The sequence below is a fragment of the Necator americanus genome, chromosome II (assembly GCF_031761385.1).
Source record: "Necator americanus strain Aroian chromosome II, whole genome shotgun sequence".
Classification (NCBI taxonomy): domain Eukaryota; kingdom Metazoa; phylum Nematoda; class Chromadorea; order Rhabditida; family Ancylostomatidae; genus Necator; species Necator americanus.
In genome coordinates, this window is record NC_087372.1 from 13,524,686 (window position 1) to 13,546,761 (window position 22,076).

The 22,076-nt window shown below is 39.4% G+C and overlaps 1 protein-coding gene across 1 annotated transcript; it reads left to right on the forward strand.

The window, feature by feature from the left end:
• Positions 1–3,991: 3,991 nt before the first annotated feature.
• Positions 3,992–14,469, forward strand: RB195_017725 (uncharacterized protein; the record flags this gene model as incomplete). Its single annotated transcript, XM_064184842.1, has 11 exons — positions 3,992–4,063; positions 4,705–4,830; positions 4,898–4,969; positions 5,218–5,325; positions 7,379–7,472; positions 9,381–9,568; positions 9,624–9,822; positions 9,900–10,002; positions 10,510–10,559; positions 14,013–14,268; positions 14,331–14,469. 11 exons carry the CDS (start codon positions 3,992–3,994, stop codon positions 14,467–14,469), a joined length of 1,407 nt encoding a protein of 468 aa, XP_064040723.1.
• Between the last annotated feature and the right edge of the window lie 7,607 nt (positions 14,470–22,076).

Consider the following 22,076-nt stretch of genomic DNA (forward strand, 5'->3'; position numbering starts at 1 on the left):
GACAAAACGGACAACAATTTCCTCACTTTCCCTTGGACGAAGAGTTGCACATAATCACTGCTGTTTATCTAAGGTTGTTAAATTTTCCGGCTGACCTCCACATAAATGCATATTTACGACGAGCGCTCAATAATCAGGTAATGCCAGCCAGACAATGTGGTTGAATGAAAAGACATAAATATCTATCTAATGTCGTCATTACCAGAATCATATATTATCCATTATCTGTCTCGTTAACCACAATCGTCTCAAAATTAGCGACATTAAATTATATAAGTCCAGTGATTAGCTTTGCCTTGGTTTAATCTACATACATCGACGTATAATAGAGTACATAATACAACGAATTTCGAGCAACGACTGAGAAGTTCACTCTTCTGAATTCATCCGGATTTGCTTGCCTCACAACAATCTCCCATACAAAAATATCTTTTATTTCCAGAAGTCATAGGTTAAACGTTAGCTCAACACGAGTCAATTAAATCTGCGGATGTGTAGCACAAAGTTTTTATAAATCTTTTTGCACACTAATTTAGGTTAGCAGTGATCTATTAAATGATATTTGTGTTCACGTACACATGCATAGACATAGCTGATTTCAGCACGTAAAGGAACTTGTCGTAATTTCAATCGTATTTTTTTGAGGTTGTGTTCGACTAATTTTTGCCTACAATTCTAATGCAATACTGTAAGAAATGTACAGATAAGTATACAAGAAGTACATAGTATATACATATACGTTTCGGGCATTAGGCGTTATAAATGTTTGCGTATTAGCGTAATTAGAATGGCGTCAATGATGACGTCAATGATACCAAGTAATAAAAATAAAATAACGCCTCGTGGATGTATTTTTCTCCTTCACAGTCTTCCCTCTTCTGAATCTATCTATTTTCATTCCATATTTTTTCTATTTTATTTTGTCATCACAATATCTAGAATGTCAGTCAGTAGAATACATGCCTCATAACATGTAACACGATCATTGTCGAGGATTCGTTTGGCGTAGAAATCTTTCACAAGAGGACATCAACAAAGCGTGGACTCATGGCGGAAATTCTAAACGTTTCTGAATCTTTCTGCGCACAGTGTGACCTTGATTAAAGGCATCACCCAATGAATCTGAGATGGTACGGCTTTCACACGGAGTATTCGTATACGGGGTAGAAGAATATGGAGAGGGGGTGATTCCGTCCACTTCTTTCTAATTGCCGTGAAAAAACGGCCCGGAAGATGCGGTGCGTGCACACGGCTCTGGGGCGCTCCAATCGAACTCGTTGTAGAAAATAACGCGCCACAACGCTCGAAACCGTATCTTCCGGACCGTTTTTTACGGCAATTTAGAAGAAATGGACGGCATCACCCTTCTCTCCATATCCTACGATCCCGTATACGAATACTCCACGTGAAATCCGTACCACCTCAGATTCGTGGGGTGATGCCTTTGAACTGCATTGTTCTTTAAGCTAATTTTACGACAAAAAAAAAATGATAGCAACACCCCACGCTTCCTATCCTAAATGTTTTAAAGGAGTGCTGATGTTTTTTTGCTAGTTGATAAAAAACTTTGATAATCGATAATCTGATATAATTGTTTCTTTTCATTTTTCATTGATGTTTTCGATGACATAGTAGAAGTATTCTACAAGAAAACACTGTCTGTCTCCTTCGTCTCTGTCCAATTTTCTTTTTTTTTCTTTCTTTCATTTTTCTTCTCAAGACAATTGTTTGCGACCAAAGCACGCTCCGGTTTAATTAGTCATTCATCTTCGACACTGTTGAGGTCGGTACAAATAAGCTGGCATCGTGTAGTGGAATTGATTGACTGATGTGTATTTCCTCCTAGAACAGCACGAGGGCAACTGTTGGCGGGCAGAAAGATGTGTCTGCTGGCCATTTATTGTCCTCGTGGATACCGCAGCATAGAGCGATGAGCGAAAAATCGAAGTGCAACCTGGAGCTAATTTGTCACCGCATTTATGTTTCAGAATTAGAGAAACTGGGCAGATTTCTGGCCACACTCGTTCGTGATGACGAAGGGTTTAAGGGGAGGAGGCAACGACCCGATAACAATGCGTGGAGTACGCATTTTGCTGGATTCACAACTGCAGGTCCTGCACGTTCTCTTTTACACTCACACGCAGACAAGCGCTTGCAGTCCAGGAAAACGGTCCGCACGCCTTCCGCGTGCAATAAAATGATGTCACAATACACTATTTGTTGTTCCGGCCAGAAATTTTGCTTTCTAGGGAAACTTCCCGGGGTCTCGCAGCCAGCTTGGCTGGAGATCTCCAGGCAGTGCTACGCTATACTCCTCTGTAGAGCTTTATTTGAAGCGAGATTACTTAATATTGGTAAACTTGATGGCGGTAATCCTAATACATTTTCTGAAGTAAGTGAAGTGACGGTCTTCTTTCCAACATCTCTCAACATGTCCTACGAAGTGCATTTCTGTCTGTTTTATCATTGCAAATTGCTTTTATTCGAGCTTTGTTTTATTTTCTAAACCAATTTATTTGGGAAACATTCGCGTCAGATCGCTCATTATTCGGCTTCGACGCGGTCTATTCTTCTTTCTTGCGCGTCTTTCCAGCAAAACGTTTATAGCTGTGTTATTTTTGAACAATTTTTTCTAGTTCCAGCTAGTTCCACTATGCTACAGCTATTTCAATTTCGCAGATTTAGGAACGTATGCAGATGTTGACCGGAAGTAGAGATGTTCTATGTTTTATAGCAGAGAATCGTTGGAATTTTGGAACTTAAGTAGAAACGTGCTCTCAAATTTTTTCTAGCCACTTCCATGTACAGCTGAGATATCCTGAAATATTTTAATGTATCTGTACATTGTCTTCCAATTACTTTGAAAGAACTGGTTCATCTATTTCGTGGGCGTTTTTTTTTTGCGGTCGGCCAGAGCTTCGGCTGTGACTGCACGGTCGGTAATCTGAAAACCGGCGCAGAGCCGACAAAACCTCATGACCCCTTCGGGTCGTCGATAATTTGGTGAAAGACTTGTCTAAGAGATAAAAACACTGACTTTGCGCACCTACTCGCTCCCGAAAGTCATTGTACGGGCATATGCGTTCATAAAACCTCAAACGATTCTGAGTTGAAGTCGAACGTCAAGCGCACCTCCAGAGGGATTTATCCTACTATTATTTTTATCTCATTCAAAGAATAAAATGCTGCTCTACAAATCCCGACTGATTGAAAACTTAAAGGCATCACCCCACGAATCTGAGGCAGATTTCAGGCGGAGTATTCTTATAAGGGATAGTAGATTATGGAGAGGAGGGTGATTCCGTCCACTTCTTCCTAATTGCCGCAAAAAACGGCTCAGAAGATGCGGCGCAGCAGTTGGCTGGCGCGCTCCAGTCGAACTCCTTGTAGAAAATAGCGCGCCGGATCGCTCGACGCCGTACCGTCAGGGCCGTTTCCTACGGCAATTAGGAAGAAATGTACGGAATCACTCTCCTCTCCATAATCTACTATATCGTATACGAATACTCCACCTGAAATCTGTACCACCTCAGATTCGTGGAGTGATGCCTTTAAACTCTTCTTGATGACAGATGCACAACTGGGGCGTTCATAATTTATTCATACTCCATTCAATGTTTGGCAACGATTCTTTGAGAGTAGCGCAGAACATTGTAGAAAAGTGTAAAAAGCATGAATGAATGGTTCTTGTAAGCATAAATTGAACCATATTTCATAATTTGATTATGTGAATTGAGAACGGAAGGAGTTTTACTTAGCGGAGCATTTTTTTTTTGTCGAAGCCAATCTCCTTGAGTGTGAATATTGATGGCGTCGCTAACACGAATTTATTCCCTATTCGTTCTCTTGTTCACAGATTGGTTGAACCACGTATTTGCAGTCCAACACATCAAAATACTTTCTTTATCTGGTTTTTTGGATACTTGAAATAGTGTGCGCATGAATATATTGCAGAGTTCTATACTTCACAATGTCTTAATGGGATGCCCGGATGTATTTCGCTGTTCTCCTGATCCCGTTCTTACAAGCGCTCGAACTGCCACTAGCACCTTATAATGTAAAAGTGAGTGATTCTTATTTATCATTATTTCGCCCCTGCACTGAATTATGTATTGATTTGATTAGCAAGTTCTTTCTTCCTTCTTTAATCAAAAAATCGGGGAAAAGAACACGGAACACTCGAAGAATTTTCTAAAATCCAAGGAAAATCCTTTTTTGGGATCTCTCTGCGAGGGTTCAGATATACCTGTTTAATAACTGTTTAACTTTATGTACAAAATTGTTTTTCACTCGATAGATACAAATCCTTCTTAGAGATGCTATGCTTTACATTTTTGATCAAAACTAGAGAATCGTGTTGTCCCGTAGATCCGTAGATCAAAAATTGACCCAAAACTTTGTAAAAAGAATCAAATAATGCAACGAAATGCAATCAAAAACAGATATTGGAACATTTACTCCGAGGTGAAAGTACGTTTCTGCTCTGAAAGACTCACATCTGGAACTAACTACCACAATTTTTTTACTTATTACTTTCGCTGAAATTATATAACTACTATATATACAACCTCTGCATAATAGTCCACGACTTCTTCTGAGGTTAGAACCTGATAAAACTCGAAATGACCTATGTATCAATAGAATAATGTGGAGGATTACGGTAGATTTACATCTGCGATGTGCTAAAAACAGGAAGAAATTCAGGTGTTCTGTCGACAAGGAAAACGATACACTCGCAATGTCCAGACAGCCCTTCAGTGCTCCTCGTCAACCACCGCTTGCGGGTTTTTCGAATTTAACGGACCAGACAAGTTGAAGGGCATAAATAAGGTGCGTTAAGCTGCTTTTGCATTCTCTTCCGTTTTTCATGCAATTGAAAACTCGCGTTTTTCTCCAGATAGGCATTTACGAATGCGTGGACGACGGTATCCTCCAAACCACAGACGGAGATTTCGAAGAGGACAATTCTGTGAGGACTTTTGAATTATATATTTTCCTTAAAAAACATTTCCCACTCAACATTGCACTTTACTGTGGTATGATTTCTTGCTGCTTTCCACGATATCTTGTACAAAATTTTTGAGTGAAAAAAACAGTAAAACGAATGAAAGTGTGTGTGTTTCAAAAGTGTTGCCGCAAAATCACATAATTCCATGAGAATGGTATCACAAAATCGTGTGCCAGTGTTCGTTTGACTTCAGTTTGACTTTTTTAAAGGAGTTATTCTCTGAGCTATGCGGTGCGGTACCTCAATGTTCATCCTTGCATCTCGACTCACTGAACCCTGCATTTGTGAAATATCTGATAATCCATTACGATATTCAGGTAAGAATTTAGTAAATAGTAGAGTGTATTAGTATCATTTCATACAAGTAATCGTGAACTCACGTTCAAGCGGACATTGAAAATTTCTCTTGAGAGAATCAGTCACAATCTTTGTAACATCTAAATTTCTGGAAATCCTTTTCCACTTATAATTTTTTTCCTGTTCCTTTGTTCCAACGTTTTACATGCTACCATACCATGTCACTTCAAGGAATATGCGGTTAGATATACAGAGTTTCTCAGGATTAGTGACCTGTGGATGTGATGCAATTGCTGTTCGCGTTTGTAGTTTTATGATAGACTTCCAATGACCATCATCCAATATTCACCAGGCCGAAGCGAGATGGGCCCCTGAAAAAAAGCCTGTATTATGTATGGCGTGGCCCAGCAACCTCTCATCAGAAGCCCTATCTGCCCTCTCGTGACTTACAGCAGCCAGCAAAAAATATCCCGAGAGAAGTGTGGACTTTTATGAAGAGAGTTCTTATTCGTAGGTAATCGTCAGAGATCGGTAAGGCGTTATCGCTGTCCGCTAAATATAAAGCTCATACATGTTTGAGCGATTTTCTAAGGTGAATAAGAAATTCTGAGCTTAAATGGATTCACGCGCATACACGAATGGTCAACTCATTCAGTGTATTTACTCAATCAATTGACTCTTTAAAGAAATTCAGGAGATTTTTAAGTAGGGACTTTCGTACTGCGTGTTCCAGTATTAAAGGCTGCACGAACACCACTTGACAAATAGTTTTACGTCTGAATATTTATTTTTCCACAGCTTGAGTGCATCTCCGCGGTGAGTAATGACAGTACAGCAGCAAATGCACTACGAGGGTTCCTTTACGAGATTACGGTAGTGGTGATTAACGACTACCATAAGAAAAAAATCTTTTTTCCATGTCATCAACTAATCAAGCTGATTTGAGCCAATTTAAAAAATCGAACAATTCTTCAGGAAGCTGTTTTAGCAAAAAGAGCATAATAATGGAAGTATTACATATACAGGTGCTTTCTGATACCAATATCCATAGCAGGCGCTAAGTGTTTGAAAAATCTTAACCCATTACTCGATTTAAGTTGAATTTCAAATTTTTGAAATCTTACTTGTATTATAAAGGGCCAGCATTTTTCTATACTGTGTAAAGTTGTGAATGCACATAAAATAAACATAGGCAGTTTATTGACTCGGCGACTCTCAGGAGTCCACTCCCACTCGTTCACGTTCTCTGGCTAAACTGTGTACTTAGAAGTTGCGTATGAGGAACCAAGGGCTCCGGGTGGAACTGCCGTGTTTTCAGGCTATTGTTAGGAAAATTGGCAAATGATCTATCGAAATTTCAAACCTTAAAAGAAGACCCTTATAATTCTAGTCGGTTTCAATGATCGATCAGAAGAGCTACTTACGAAGGAAATTCTTAAGTATTATAATTGAGCCACGGCCATAACGTGCATAAATTTTCAACTCTATGAATCGAAGTATTTAAAGTTCGCCAAGAAAACGGAAGCAGATTGTTGAAGCTGGAAGATAGCAAATTTTAACCTTGAAAAATTATTGGACGAGATTGTCAGTTCATGCTCTATAAACACCCTTAGTTTTACTAGTTTTTGCATCTTGTCTTCCATTCGCATTATCTTGAAGAAAAGTGACGCAATGTGAAGCATATGTGTGTACGAGTTTACAGCTGGAATGAAGAGTAATGCTGTAAACTTTTCCATGCAACTAAAAAACAATGCACCTGACACTGCCCCCACAGTGAGTTTGTCATTACTTTTGAGGGTCTTTTCAAAGCGATATTTGTTCTTTGTTCCAAACTATTTAAATTCATCTAAGCCTATGGAATCTTAAAGAGCGTTATTATTATTATTATTATTATTATTATTATTATTATTATTATTATTATTATTATTATTATTATTATTATTATTATTATTATTATTATTATTATTATTATTATTATTATTAATAGTAATATCACGGTATAAAGAGGTATTCTGAACATATACAAGAATGAATTCTATGTAGTAGGCAAACGCAAGATATCACCTATTTCAGCTGGAAGAATTGACTTCTCGGAACATTCGTTTCTGTTGTTCTCTGTTCCATCACACTCTGCAAAAATTGGTCACTTCCGAGAAAGATAGGCTGCGTAAGTACTTTTCCTTTTTGGCAAGAATACGCAACTGATTTACAGGAATATACTTAATCAAATTTGTTGATTCAGTGCTGTTTTGTTTATTTAGTAAAGATGGGTCTAAGTTCTAGTCTTGGTATATCCGTATCCTAGCAATGACTTTATGACATTCATAGAAAGGCGATGCCGCAGAAAAAGAAAGAAAATGGAGGAGAATCGAATCAGTGGACGGATGCCTCTTGTATTTGATACCCTCATATAGACCAGAACTGTTTACGTTTAGTGCTGAAGAAAATCTTCCTTCCGAAACTTCAAGAAGTAACGTTGTCTCCGAAAGAAACTGAGGTTAACTCAGTCCTCTTCTACAAACCAACCTCTTAGAGGAACTCAGGGCTGTGCAGAGAAAACATTGCAAGATTATATGCAAATGTTCCGAAGGGGTTTTTTTCGTACTATGCTGTCGCTTTTTCACATCAGAAATAGAGGTGAGGAAAAGAGCAACACAAGTTATAACTCAATATGTTCTTACTGGATAAGAAAGAGGAACTTCTTCAATAATTTCTTTTTGTGAGCGCGCTACAAAATGGAACTTTTGGCGGGTTGAACTGTGGATGATGCAGGCCAGACTGGCACCATCGAGACTGATTGAAAAGAACTCCATAAAATAGATACCTTCAAATAGCTCGGTTTAGTGGTCGCAAATGATCGCATTCTGCGATAGCGTTGCGCATGAGGTTCCCGCTTGAGTAAACGCCGCACGAGTGAAGTGAAGATCAGCTACCGACGTGTCATTTGACGAAAGAATGTCTGACATTATCAAAAAAAGTATCGGGTTAAATCATAAACAATTTCCGCTCAGGCGCATGATAACTACTGCTATTATTTACGTTGAAATGGATTACCCAAACAAGGTATTTTTGTTATCGCTATGCAGACAGATTCTCGTTTAGTCTCCAGGCAGCAGTGTGTATCTTACACTTTAAGTTTTTGTCTTCATTCTTTCGTCTTCGTTTTTTTTTTTTGTTCACCATGAAAATGAAGAGTCCGCCTTCTGATGCTTTGGTAATTTAAACATAGTAATAGACCACGGCTTAAAAAGTACACAGTGTATAAGGTGAAGGGTGATGACCGAGTGGACAACTAGAAATTGGTTTGTCAAATTCCTTTCTTTAGATTTGAGTTCGAAAGACGAACAAAGATGGGAGTCATCTTTCAAACGATAGATGACCATATTTTGGAGACAATGTTGGAGTAAAATTCAAGTGAAAGAAGGGAGAATTAGCAGTCAAGCTCAATAAGTCACAATCTCTCAACAAATCTGTTTGCCGCCACCTAGAAAAATGTACAAAAAACGAAACGAAAGTCATTCATGACCTAGGCTGATATATAAAACCATTATTTGAATCGTAGCGATCTGCGGCACCGAATGCCGTCCGCCGACCAAACAAGGAGACGTGGACTCGAACTCGCGGAATAAGCACGCTAAGATAAAAGACTGCCATCACTTGCCCTGAGCGCATTCGGTGGCATTCAGCAAATCCAATGGCCGAACTTACATCTGACGCTGCAGCCATGTCTTACGCTATGACAACTACACCGCCCGTAAGATTGTGTGTACCCAGTATGCATCCGAGGTATCAACCGAAACTGTGTCAAAACGCCCTTTGCTTATAGCAGAACTGAACCTTAGGTGATATCTACCTCGATCAATCATATGATTCGACGAATTGGCATCAACCATGATAACCGGCTCCGCTACCGAACGTGAGAAACGTTAAAAAAAGGAAAGTGTGAATTTTCAAAAGAGATGTAAAATCCGGTGTAGCATGACACGGAATCACATGTATCACAGCTAGCTTGCATTGTATTTTAATTCAAGATCTTCGAAACGAAGATTAAAAATTATTCAATAATTTTTTACAGCCTATATTCCTGCCCCTCCGGTTCATTGCCAGTCAGAAGTGTGCGGTGCAGAAGCGGTCGGGTGCCTTCTACATTCACTCACTTCCGATTCCGAGGAGGAATACGAAGATGATATAAAAAGAACCCGAAGAAAGGTATCGCAACGTCAGCTCACCAAAAGACAATCCGATGACTACGATGTTGTTGAGGTTATTCATTCAAAGGCGCATTTAGCTTTAACGACACTGAAACGATGTTCTTCAGCTCTTTTTCGATTTCGAAGAGGATCAGGACGAATCCACATTTCAATTCGTTACCAGATCACCGCCGCAAGCGACAACACTGAAGCCCATCCGCGCCACTCTGAAAAACCCAGCAGCCACTGTTCGTCTTGCTTCACCTCGAAGCACAACGGCGGTCACTACAACCAGGAAGCGCTCTAAACTAGAGAACGATGAGCACGGTAAGCTCAAATGCCCTCGAAGTGTTTAGATATTTAGCAGAGCAAGATAGCACCAGAGTTAAGAAATAAGATTTAAGGCAGTCACGAAGAAATGGAGGAGACACATTGCGTCTACAGGCATTTGAACGATGAAATGTATCGATACTGTTTACTGGTGCATCAAAAGAAGGACGGAGACAGGTAAGAAGATAATAAGAATATCCAGAAGATGTCTATCTTTGCCAGAGGTGGCGTATCACGAAATCGACAAAGTTGGGATTTCTCCAAGACTAGATAGGGATAGGGAAAGGGAGCAGTTCATAACTATGACGACCACGCTCAATTCCCTTCCGTAATTCAGAAAAAAGCCTTGTGTGTTCTCAACTCCCCAACGATGCAACTTATCACGGTTAACAGAACGCCGGCAACCAGCATCTCATATGCGGCAGATTTTGCCACTTGTCTAAGTATTATTACTTACTTGGGTAGGACTGCCCGCATTATATCGTGTAGTAAGTTCTGTCGTTGGAAGACTGGGTCACATAAAACTTTTTTGGATTACCATGGAGAATTGGTAGTTATAATGTTAGAACCTTGAGCTACACACCTAATTCTTTCTTTTTGCCTAACGATTCCAACAGTTTCGCAGTTTCGCAAAACTATTATTTACACCTTTTTATTCTCTTTTGCAATACAGATGCTTTGCAGATGCTACTACCATGAAGCCCATACGATTTGCTGCTGTTTTGTACCTCCAGGTATGTTTTCTAAATGGTTAAAAGGGTGGATAAATAAGTTATATTTGAACTCTGATCACCTCTGCTCGGGAACAAGTATGGTTGTACTATTAATCGCAAAGCATTGTCAGTAGGAAAGCAAGGAGGTGACTTAGAACAAGGTGAAGGAACAGTGCTGAGTAGGATAACATCTTTTATTCACAATAAGCTGCTGTCTAGAGAAATGTAGCTAAACTGGTGCAGGTCAAAAGGTGGGGTCAAGTAAAGCACTATTGAACAAAAATGTTTTTCGTAAATTCGAAAGCAACGTATTTACGTTTTAAATGAATTAAAAGTGCACGTTGATCAGTCTATATGGGGACGCGTTCGTCTTCAATTCAGTACCGCTTGAGGGTTTATGAACGCGTGTCTGTCAATGCATACACTTGCGGGAGGGAACCGATGAATCAAGCCAGTATTTTTAACCTCCCAGACATGGATGCTACCAGTTGATCGACTGCGGAGGGATAAAAGTCTTGTATGACACCAAAGTGATTCGGTTGTGACTGCACGATCGATGGTTTGAAACTTTTGTGTCAACCCCGTCTTACGGATTATGTTACTCCCCACCCCGCAAATAATACTGACAAATAATTATAAAATGTCTCCATGTGCGACTTTCGATAAACCTCGGCATGTTAGTGCTTCAATAATTGTTTTCTTTAGTAGAGCCGTACACGAGGTTGTTATAGTCCTTTATTCGTGGCTAACGTTTCGGCAATATCGCCTTCTTCAGAGCCTGAAAGGGGTGAAATCGAACGTGATTAATCCGATCAAACGCCTTATCCGCCCAACAAAGAAAGTCCTACGTTAACCGTTGGGTCTCATAGCAATCCGTGAAAGAAAACATCGTACCTTAGCATCAGCTGACTATCCTGCCACTGCTAGATACCTGATGTGAGGTGACTAGCGCAATCAAATATCAGCCTTAAATAAGGCGCGAGTTCCCGCGTAATGGAGAGGCATTCCTCCTTGCGATTCATTTTTGGACTCTTGGAGTGGATCCAAAAAGCCTCCAGAGCCTTGCGCGCCGCAATGCTAGGTTCGCGCGCCAAAATCGTGATCTTAACTTCAAAATCTTCTCCGTTATGACGCCGCACCCTGTGACCACCCAATGCAGTGGAGTCACATGATTTCCTTTTGCCGTCCTGGTGTTCTTTGATTCGAATACATAGTGGTCTAGCTGTTTCTCCTATGTATTCGTCACCACACTGTACACAGCAAATCATATAAACAACACATGAACTCATGCAATCACCCTCGTTGTTATCCGGGCATATTTTACACTCCGGTGTCGTGCAAATACGATCATATAGGCGATTACGAATGAGTATTTGCTTAAGGTTACTAGGGGGGAGCTCCACGATGGTGACAGATTCTTATTTAAGGCTGATATTTGATTGCGCTAGTCACCTCACATCAGGTATCTAGCAGTGGCAGGATAGTCAGCTGATGCTAAGGTACGATGTTTTCTTTCACGGATTGCTATGAGACCCAACGGTTAACGTAGGACTTTCTTTGTTGGGCGGATAAGGCGTTTGATCGGATTAGTCACGTTCGATTTCACCCCTTTCAGGCTCTGAAGAAGGCGATATTGCCGAAACGTTAGCCACGAATAAAGGACTATAACAACCTCGTGTACGGCTCTACTAAAGAAAACAATTATTGAATTATAAAATGGAATAAACGTGAGTGTAGATGCTATGAAAAGAGCGAATAACCTTTTAAATGACAAACAGCAGAGGATAGTAGTCGGTTTTAGTGAGGCAAAAAGTAAGTGAAACGTGTTTGCCATGCCTGATCCGAGGGATTTTATGTAATAGAGTCTCGAAAACAGCTGACAAATTTCAAACTCCCTCTTATGAAGGCAGTTTCCTGAAATTTGCCTTTCAAATAGTGGAAAACTCTCAATAAGGTTTCTCTGCTAACAAAGGTAGCTCACAATGCTTAAGTTTTGCCAGGAGGAAATCCTTAAATACCAACCTTAGAGGTATTAAAATAACGATAGGTTTATACGAGTATAGGTTCATTTTGACTAATTCTGTTTGAGTTATTGTGGTAAATTATTGACATATCGTAAATTGTTACAACCATAGTTTACATCGCAAAGATATGCAGAGCACTTCAGATAAATACGAACTAATCGGCTCCTTTCCAAATGGACACGTTAGATGCATTTGCTGAAATTAAGCCAAGATCTATCTTTTCAAATCCGCTCATCTTTTTTTCGTCAGCATAGCTTCAGCGCATCTTTTCTCATTCACTACTAATACAGAAGTTTTTGTTTTCGGTAATAAATAATTAAGGCAAAGAAATGATGTCGCTCGTAAAAGAAGTAATTTATCGGTATAACGTATTTCTACTTTAATCTACTCCGATAGGTTAGTATCTTTTTCGCCTTGCTTTTATGAACAGTTCAGTTCTATTGTTAATGTTTGTTTTTAATGTCATTTTTTTAATATTCAGTAATATGTTATAATACGTTCTGTATTCGTCATAATATTAATTTGATATTTTTAGTCTTTTTAATGTTAATGTTAATTTTATTGTTTTACAAGTTCTTGAGTCTTAGTCGCATTCGTGAAAAAAAACCTTGTGGCTCATAATTGTGGTGCGTGGTGTTCTGTTACGTTACCATGTTCAAGAAATGAGGTGAACACTGCTCGATGTGTTGTTCGTTGAGTATGCTTATGGTTTGAATGCTTTCTGCAGAGTGATGAGGCGATTGAGAGGACAAATCACTGACAGCTTTGAGTTTTCCAGGCTCTGACGACTGCAACGATAACGCCGAAACGTTAGTTGCTAATAAAGATCAATACCAATCTTGGCTACGGATCAAACTAATCAATATAAAAATTTAATTTTGCTTCCAAATTTGTTTTTATGAGACAGCAGAACCGAAGAAGAAAAGGGGATTCTGTATTCGTAAACTGTGTTAGAAATAAATGAATATTTTAATAATCTCTAACTTCTCTGTAGAAATAAAACAAGATATCGGTTAGAGGTCCGTTGTAGCCACACGGTCGAGGGTTCGAAACCGCCCTAGTGCAAACCAAGCGTTTCATCCCTCCGGGGTCGATAAATTGGTACCATACTTGTCTGGGAGAATAAAAACACTGACTTGATCACCGGCTGGACCCCGCAAGTCATTGTATAGGCCAACACGCGTTCCAAAACCTCAACGATTACGAATTCCAGTAAAACGCGTTGGCGCATCCTAGGTGGATTGATACGCCGTGACGTTATCCTTTTATCCTTTTATTCTTTTACAGTGAAAGTGTTTTAGTTTCAAAACGTATCGAAACAGCAATGCCGTAGAATTTTGTGAAGGATTTTTTTGTTTCAAATTGAAAAAAGTTGTTAATGCACGATTCGCCCACTTTATGCTTCTATTCTTATCGGACATTCTTTTTGAGTAAACTAGTACACTTGCAGATAAGGAGACGTGCGATCCCATGGAGTTGGACATAGTCCGGCCACCGGTGCCGACTAAGCTTCCGGATATTCACATTACTGCTCGTCCTGTAGAAATTCAGAGAAGTTTGACTCAAACGACTGCCAGCACTACAACGGCAACCACCACTACGACTACAGCGAGTGCGGCGGTAACTACCGTGTCCACCTCTAGACTGACGTCCACGAGAACGAGAACACCTCATCCGACGCCGATAGGAAATCAGCCAAATAAGAGGTAGTGACTTCTTCTCATTCGTTGATATCCATTCGACGCTAATTTACTCCTTGTTTCTTCAGATGTCGAATCACTTACCCTCGGAAGAAGATCAGCGGTTCGAAGGTGCGTCCGACACTTGTCTGTGATTCTGCGTGCTCATCTGTTTCTGATTTGTTGCTTTGCTCCTTGTTGATTTATGTACTCCAATTCCAATTGTGATTGTTGATGATGTTTATTGAAGTGAAGTGTTGCTATTCGTGTAAACTGTACTTCTCGATTGAGAGTTGCTGATAATTGGCTGATCTTAGTTAAGGAATGATTTAGAAAAAGCACTGTATTGAGTTTCGAGAACTCTGCTCAAAGAGTTAATTGTGTTCTACGACAGAAAGTGTTCGTTATTGTACAAAACATTGGCCGGCGGTACATTTTGAGACATCATCGAGAAAGTTAGCAGAATGTTCACCACCTAAATATTTTTTATCCTATTTCACATGAATGTTCCTACTTCATATTTATTTATTTTACAACTATTATTTTCTGTTTTTCTATTTCACCGAGATGCTTTACTTTTTTATCTATTTTCAGTACGAACATAGACGTAATTCTAGATTTTCACTCTAGGCTTTCAAATTTTAAATTTTGCATTACGAATTTAATGGAGTTTCTTGAAGAACGTTTCTATCATTCGTTTTTGTTGAGATGAGTAGTACAGTAGAAATGCTACTGCGACTGCTTCTGCTGTTCTTCCATGCCATTCATCACAAATTCTAACGAGGTCCTTCGAGTATGCAGCACATCTCGGTGTTGTTGTGTGAAATGCAAAACCTTGTACCCCTGTTAAATTTATTTGCTGTCGGAATCAGGAGATGGCTTCCAAGCTATTCCTGCCCTTGTACGATGAAATTCAATGTCTGAAAATGCATTCCGCGCATTCCATGACCTTTTTACACCCAACGCACTTCTATATTTTTTTCAATGAGTTCATCCCACGCACCCCTACATGGACTTGAGTTGAATTCTTGAGTTGTTGTGCAAGGCGGTCACACTCCACCCAACCACACCTTAATGTCGTTCTGCACTCTACAAATTAATCAACGCAACCTAATCGTGATGACCAATAAAAAGTTGTCGAACTTGAAGTTCTCATAGATGACGCAGCCAAACGTGGTGTTCTATGACCCTTTTGAGTGTTTCAATTTTTCCTTTTGGTGGAGAAAAGAAAACAGCTTCACTCGTTCATTACTCTCATGAAAACATACGAATTATGTTTGAATGCATTCATTGTCCATTCTCAGAGTGTAATGAAGTTAACCCCAAATAAGTATTCTATTACGTCCCTTCAAACTTAGAAAAATACTGCAATATTCGCGTAAAATTTTTCATCATCCGGAAAATTGGAAATTAGGAAGAAATTCAAAGGTAGAGTTTGAAGAGTGCCTCCAAACTTTCTGTTGGATAGACTTTCAGAGGTGTACCTCATTGCACAACATCGACAACAAATATAATCGGAGCATACCCACGTCAGTGCCAGAAGTCAAAAAGTTTATTAGTCGGCAAGAGACTCTTGCACCTGTACATTCCCAAGGCAATGGGTTAATGTGGACCTGTAAAAACTGAATGAAAATTCGTGAACTCAAGTTTGAGCTTATGAAGGGTTGCAGAAGAACGATTGAAAAACCATTTAAGGAAAGCAAAGCACCAGTATCGTTTGAAACTACACCGATGAAAAAGATGATTCGGCTTCCCCATTGGGATTTTATCAATCACAAAAAAAAGATGACCACGTTCCGGAACCTAAATGGAACAATTATTGTGTCGTTGAGGATGAGGATTATTATTCTCAGTTTCTAACCAGATAGGCTAAAATCCATGTACACATGCATTCTCACAATTTAAGTGAAAGCGAACATGTCAACCCTCATGCTTCCTTTATTGAATTCAGATATATGATGAAGGTGTCAGCGAAAATCGGGCAACACTCCATCTTGACAGGTTCGAATACAAACAACCGAAGAATTTATCACTAGAACTCATCAACACCCTGAGGCATGAATATTCACACGTTTCTGTCGCAGGGAAAGTTCTTAAGCAATGGAATACCCCGCGTTGTTGTACAGAACATCAGTCAATACCCTTGCGGGTAATTGGGACAAGTAAACCAATACCGTTCAGAAAAGAGCATCGAACGCGAAGGGACCAGGACGTGTCATTCAGGTGATGCTATCGCGGATTCGAGTGAAAAAATAAATCTACTCAATCAGTAGAATCTCAGCTAGACGTTAAGGATAAAATCATAGCTTTTAAATCTGAAAAACCTAAAAGTTTTTAGTTTGGTGTTCAGCTTTGCATGTAGGGGACTTTATCCGTTTTCCTTCAAAAACAAGGATATTTACTGTGGAACTGCTGTGAAATTGAAGAAGAAAATTGCTAAGACTCACCGTAGGATAAAACGTTTGCACTTCGTTATATCAGAGGACACAGAACACAACAACTACGTGTCATTTATGCTGTTCGGAAACCCACTATGGTATTTTTTGCGATAAAAATGTATTGTGTGGATAAAGACTTACCATGTCTACGTTTAGATAAGCGGGGACATTACATATTACTCACACTATGTTACTGACAAGTTTGCATAAAAGCGGAGGATTCTGCTGCCTAAAAGGACCAAAGGTTCTATTTTTTCTTCTGTGCATTCGAAAATATTCATTACTATCTCGCCGGCTATCTACATATACCCGTAATAAAAAAAACTCTTGACTGTTGGATCGAGATTTTTTTGAGTAGTGTATATATTTGTATGTGTGTATGCTATTTATTGCATTAAGATATTAAAAATTTCTATTTTCACCACTGCAGACCGTAAAAGACCGTAATTCTTCGCAAACGCCTTGCAAGACTCCCCTGAATCGAATCACGGGTTGGGAACGAATCGTGTACGAAACGCCGCGAAGAATGTGTGAGGCGTGGACGAAGCGATTCGAAGTGACAACCGATCAAACGCTCCACTAATTATAGGAGCAGATCGCCTTGTAATGCTTACAACGATTGTTATCTCTGATCATAATCGATCCTATCACTTCTCACAAATGTAAGACGTGAGCGAAGTTTGCTTGCTTCAAGTAAAATAGTTCTTAGATTACTAATCCCGATCTAATCACAACTTTTAACCCTTAGAACGTCTTTGACCACGAAATAACAGGATGACTGAGGTAAAGTGGGAGTAACAGGGGTCAAACTATGCGTCTTTCGAATTCCAATTAATACCTGAAGAAATAAATGCAAATATGCTGCTAAATAGACTTCAGTGAATTTTAAGCGGCAAAACAAATTACTCAAAAAGGATGAGTTCTGAAGTTATGTAATCAAGACAGTACTAGATTAAACAGTTATAATAAGGTAATTTGAGATAACGTTATGGAGAGTACACGTACACGATAACTTCGGAGTCTATTATTGGAGTTCTATGGAATTCAAAATAAAAAAAACTTTCCCTTAGACGTTGACCAGATTTTCTTAATGTTATGATCTTTTTTTCGAGAAAACGCTTTTTCACTTTTGAACTCGCATTCAAAATGTTTGTTGTTTTGTTTTGAATTTGTTTAAAGAACTTTTTAGAGGAACTGATGAGAACTTAGTAGGAATGGTTGTTTCAATTCGCCATAATGCAGAAAATGGGTGCTGGAACAAATCACTGAGAACACTGTGATGCTACCTAATAAAAAGAGTCTTGTTCTTCGATCGGGATCATGGATAGGATATCTGCGAGGGCTTCAAAAATATTCTTGTATTAATCAACTAAAAATGTCTGTAGAAAGCTGGAAGTTATGCTCGGAAGCAATCTTTGGTGAGTTCTCATCACCTGATCGGTACGTAAAAAAGAATCAGCTGAGTTTCGAGTAGATCTACCATGAGATCAACTAGCATCATCTCTTCGGGACAAAATCATTTGAAAATCAGACTATCTGGAATATGTAAATCGTGAAGTTATTTAAACAGTCGGCCACGTCATCAGAAATTACCACATTACTATAAACGCTTCGGTCTCGATTGAGCCAATGTGAGTGATCTTTGACTCGTTAGATTCATTTAAAGACATCACCCCACGAATCTGAGGTGGTACGGGTTTCAGGTGGAGTATTCATATACGGGATCGTAGATTAAGGAGAGGGGGGTGATTCCGTCCATTTCTTCCTAGGTGGCGTAAAAAACGGCCCGGAAGATACGGCTACGAGCGTTCCGGAGCGTTATTTTCTTCAAGTAGTTCGACTGGAGCGCGCCAGCCTTGTGCGGCGCCGCATCTTCCGGGCCGTTTTTACGGCAGTTAGGAAGAAATGGACGGAATCGCCCCTCTCCTTAATTTATGGTCCCGTATACGAATACTCCACCTGAAATCCGTACCACCTCAGATTCGTGGAGTGATGTCTTTAATTAGTGGGATTCATGTGTTAGGGAGGTGGCTAGTTTTCTAGAACTGCAACTGCATACCGTAGGAACTGACACGGGCACACTAACGGACGAACGGACGAGCACACACACGTGTTGGCACATCAAGGGGCGAACATTTTGATAGAAAACAGTGGTATCATTGGAAACTAACAGATTTTGATAGGTTCGTGTAGAATACAACAAAAACTTTATATGTAATTTCTCGGACACCTTTTTTTTTTGAAGAAGTACGCAACGCGCTGTGTATTTTGGGCTTTGTGAGTGCTTCTAATTGTTATGGCGGATCCTTGCCGACCGAGTCTTTGCAATTTCTATGGTCGAACTAAATGAGAGCTGCAATTCATGTGCCTGAGGAGCTCGAGTCGACGTTACTGGGAGTTGTTTTCGCTGGTCATTGGATCTGTCCATGTATTTTAACAGTGTATTAATGTTTCATGACTGTTTGCTACTCCTTTTATGCTCCTTTGTGGTAGTCGTGAAAAATAAATCGTAAGTGATTGGTTCGTGATTGGTTGTGGGAGAAGAGAACACAAGAAATTATTCGTCTTTAAAATCGTTTCGAAAGGGTTCTACTATAAATATGACATAATATTGCACAGCACGGATGCGATATCGCTCGGAAAAAAGTCGTAACGTTGCAGGATAACATTCTTATTCGATTCGTAATTTCTTCAAACCCCAACAAGGAGCTCAGACGAAGTGTTTCAGCAGCCTCTCCTATTAAGAAAGTATGGGAATCCGGATGAGTTTCTGGAGCTCTAATAACACCTAAAATCGGAATTTTTAGCTCTGGACGAATTTTACATTTGTGACAGGCAAATCAGATTTAGTTAAATTCTGCAACTACATAGAACGTACGCTGGAGGTTTCGTGTTTTTTTTTTGCGGCTTTATTATTCCACTCCTTTAGAGCTGGGCCCTAAATAAAACCACTTGCAACTTTATTTACTTCAAAATTGTCTGAATTATAGATAACTATCCAAAGCTCTACTTCTCTCCTGAGTATCGAAATGGGCTTTTCCATGACAAGCGAAAGTGTAACCATAAAAAGCAAGATTGAAATGAAGCGCTTCAAAGAACGACTCAATTTTTAAAAACACTGTTGAATTTAGCTCAATACTACATGAGGTGCCGCCGCAAGCTGTACATCGTGACCTACCGTACATATGATTTCCTTTTTAAAATTTTAGATCTTAACTTTAGCTTGTACGGATGGGATTAATTGCAACGGCCCCATAAGTTCGCTTCAATGCGACGAAAGGGTCCGCGATTACTGCGGAAGACGAAATTGCTGTCACTTTTTGAAGGGGTTTTGAACGGTGAAGTTGACGCAGGAAGGGCACAAAGCGCAAAAACAAAACAGGACAGAATGAACCATTCTCCTTCTCCTAATTCTCTTTCCATTGAAGTGAGTTATAGAGTGGCAATGCAAACAAAAGATGAAAAGAAGATAAATTTTGTATTGTAAGTTGACATTTACTAATTGCGGACAGCACTGAAGATGTCTGAGAAAGTTACTGCAAGTAACTTCTTGAAAACCATTGACTCCGATGTATCGACGATCTTTAAGTGATCTATCCAGGTGGTCTGATTCAAGAGATATCTCTACGTATGTAGATCACCTAGAGACTTTATGCTGCATTTGTAAAAGTGATTAGTTAAGAAAAACCTACAGAAAGAATGTTGTTAACAAAAATGCTGGAGAAAAGAAAAAGAAATAGAAGAAAAATACAATAGTACAAAAATGGTGCAATAATACAACTAGAAAAAACAGAAAAAGTAAATGGAAAGTAAAAGTAGAAGATAGAAGAAGTGGATAAATCCTAAACAGCGGGTAAAATTTTATCATCTTTGCTTGGACCAAATATTTTAGTCATATCAAATATTTTGATCCACCCCTAAAACGTGAAGCGCAGTGGATTGAAAGGATGGGTGTGTCCCAACTAAAATGAAAGTCATTTGTTATCAACACCAACAACTACGTTCCCCACTTTCACACTTTCTTTTTTTCTTATTTTAATATTGAACATTTATTCACCTGTCATAAGGTTGTGGCTGTTGTTCATTGAACATTTTCGTGATTGAGTGTATGTTATGTACGACGTCCGAACACTAAATCATCTTTTTTCCTCTTCTTAGCACTTTCTTCTTCTTACCACTTCCTTCCTTTTCTTCTTTTTCTTCCTTTTTTCCCCTATGTAGAACACAGAAATAAGGTTAGTTAATAGTTAGTTAGCTATTGAACATAGTTTATTATTGAATATTCACCTTTGTATGTTCTCTTCTTTTTTCTTACTTTATTATTGAACATTTATCCTTTTATATTGTCCTGGTTGCATTTTGTAGGAGATTGAGTGTGAGGTTAGGTTTTATTGACTTTTCCAGGTTGGTCCACTACGGTAAGAAACTCAACGCTTACGCATCGTGTAATGATCACATCTTGACTCATTTGCACTGTGACTTTTCAGTGATCGATTGTAAAATCAACTAATTGACCATGCCTAACAAGGATTCTATTCCAGAAGGTGATAATACATCTAGGATTAGGTCCAAACAAAAATAATCGAAAGATTCAGCAAGTCAGACAACTTAGAAAGAAAGGGATCAAGGTAAGGTAAGTCCCGTATGCGTTAGTGGTTTCAAACCCAGCTGAGCATCATGACTCGTCATTGAATCATACTTGGATAGCGTTCCTCACAGTCATGACTCTTCTCCACTCTCATTTTGAGCTTTACTGCGAAAATGGTTCATGACTAGAGATGTGCATCAGGATCGGACTAGTTCAGATTCGCCAGACACTGTATGTAAGCATGTGGGTCACGCTGAACAGCTGGTTCCTGCAATGATGCGCCAGACATGGTAACATGTAGTCGGCGCCGAATATGTTCAACAACTTTAAAACGAAGCGCTATCGAATGGGGTGGAATGGAGAGGAGGAGGTGTGTGCCAAGCAGAGCAAGAGGGTGAGTTTCAGACGAGTCACACTAACTTTGTGGTGCACATTTGAAGCCGAATATACTTGATGCAATAAACGAAGGAAATTTTAATTATTTCTCTATTCACATATACCAATGCTGCAGCAGAAACACAAAAAAAAAACACTTTATCTCAGTCGGAAAATGTAACAAGAATCGACTTCCAATTTATCGTCGGTGGAACATGATACTGTCGCTTTCGTGGCCGATAACAGGACGAACTTGTCGTTCTCCTAGTCCAAAGAGGGAAGAATCCACTCATGACATCTATCCTCCCAAACGAAGGCGCATAGCGCTGGTAAAATTGTCGAATAATATAATTTAATTATTCCTGTTATTTTTCCATTTGAAGATCTCTGACTGCGCCTTTCCCAAATGCTTGTCCGCGTTGATGATGTGATTT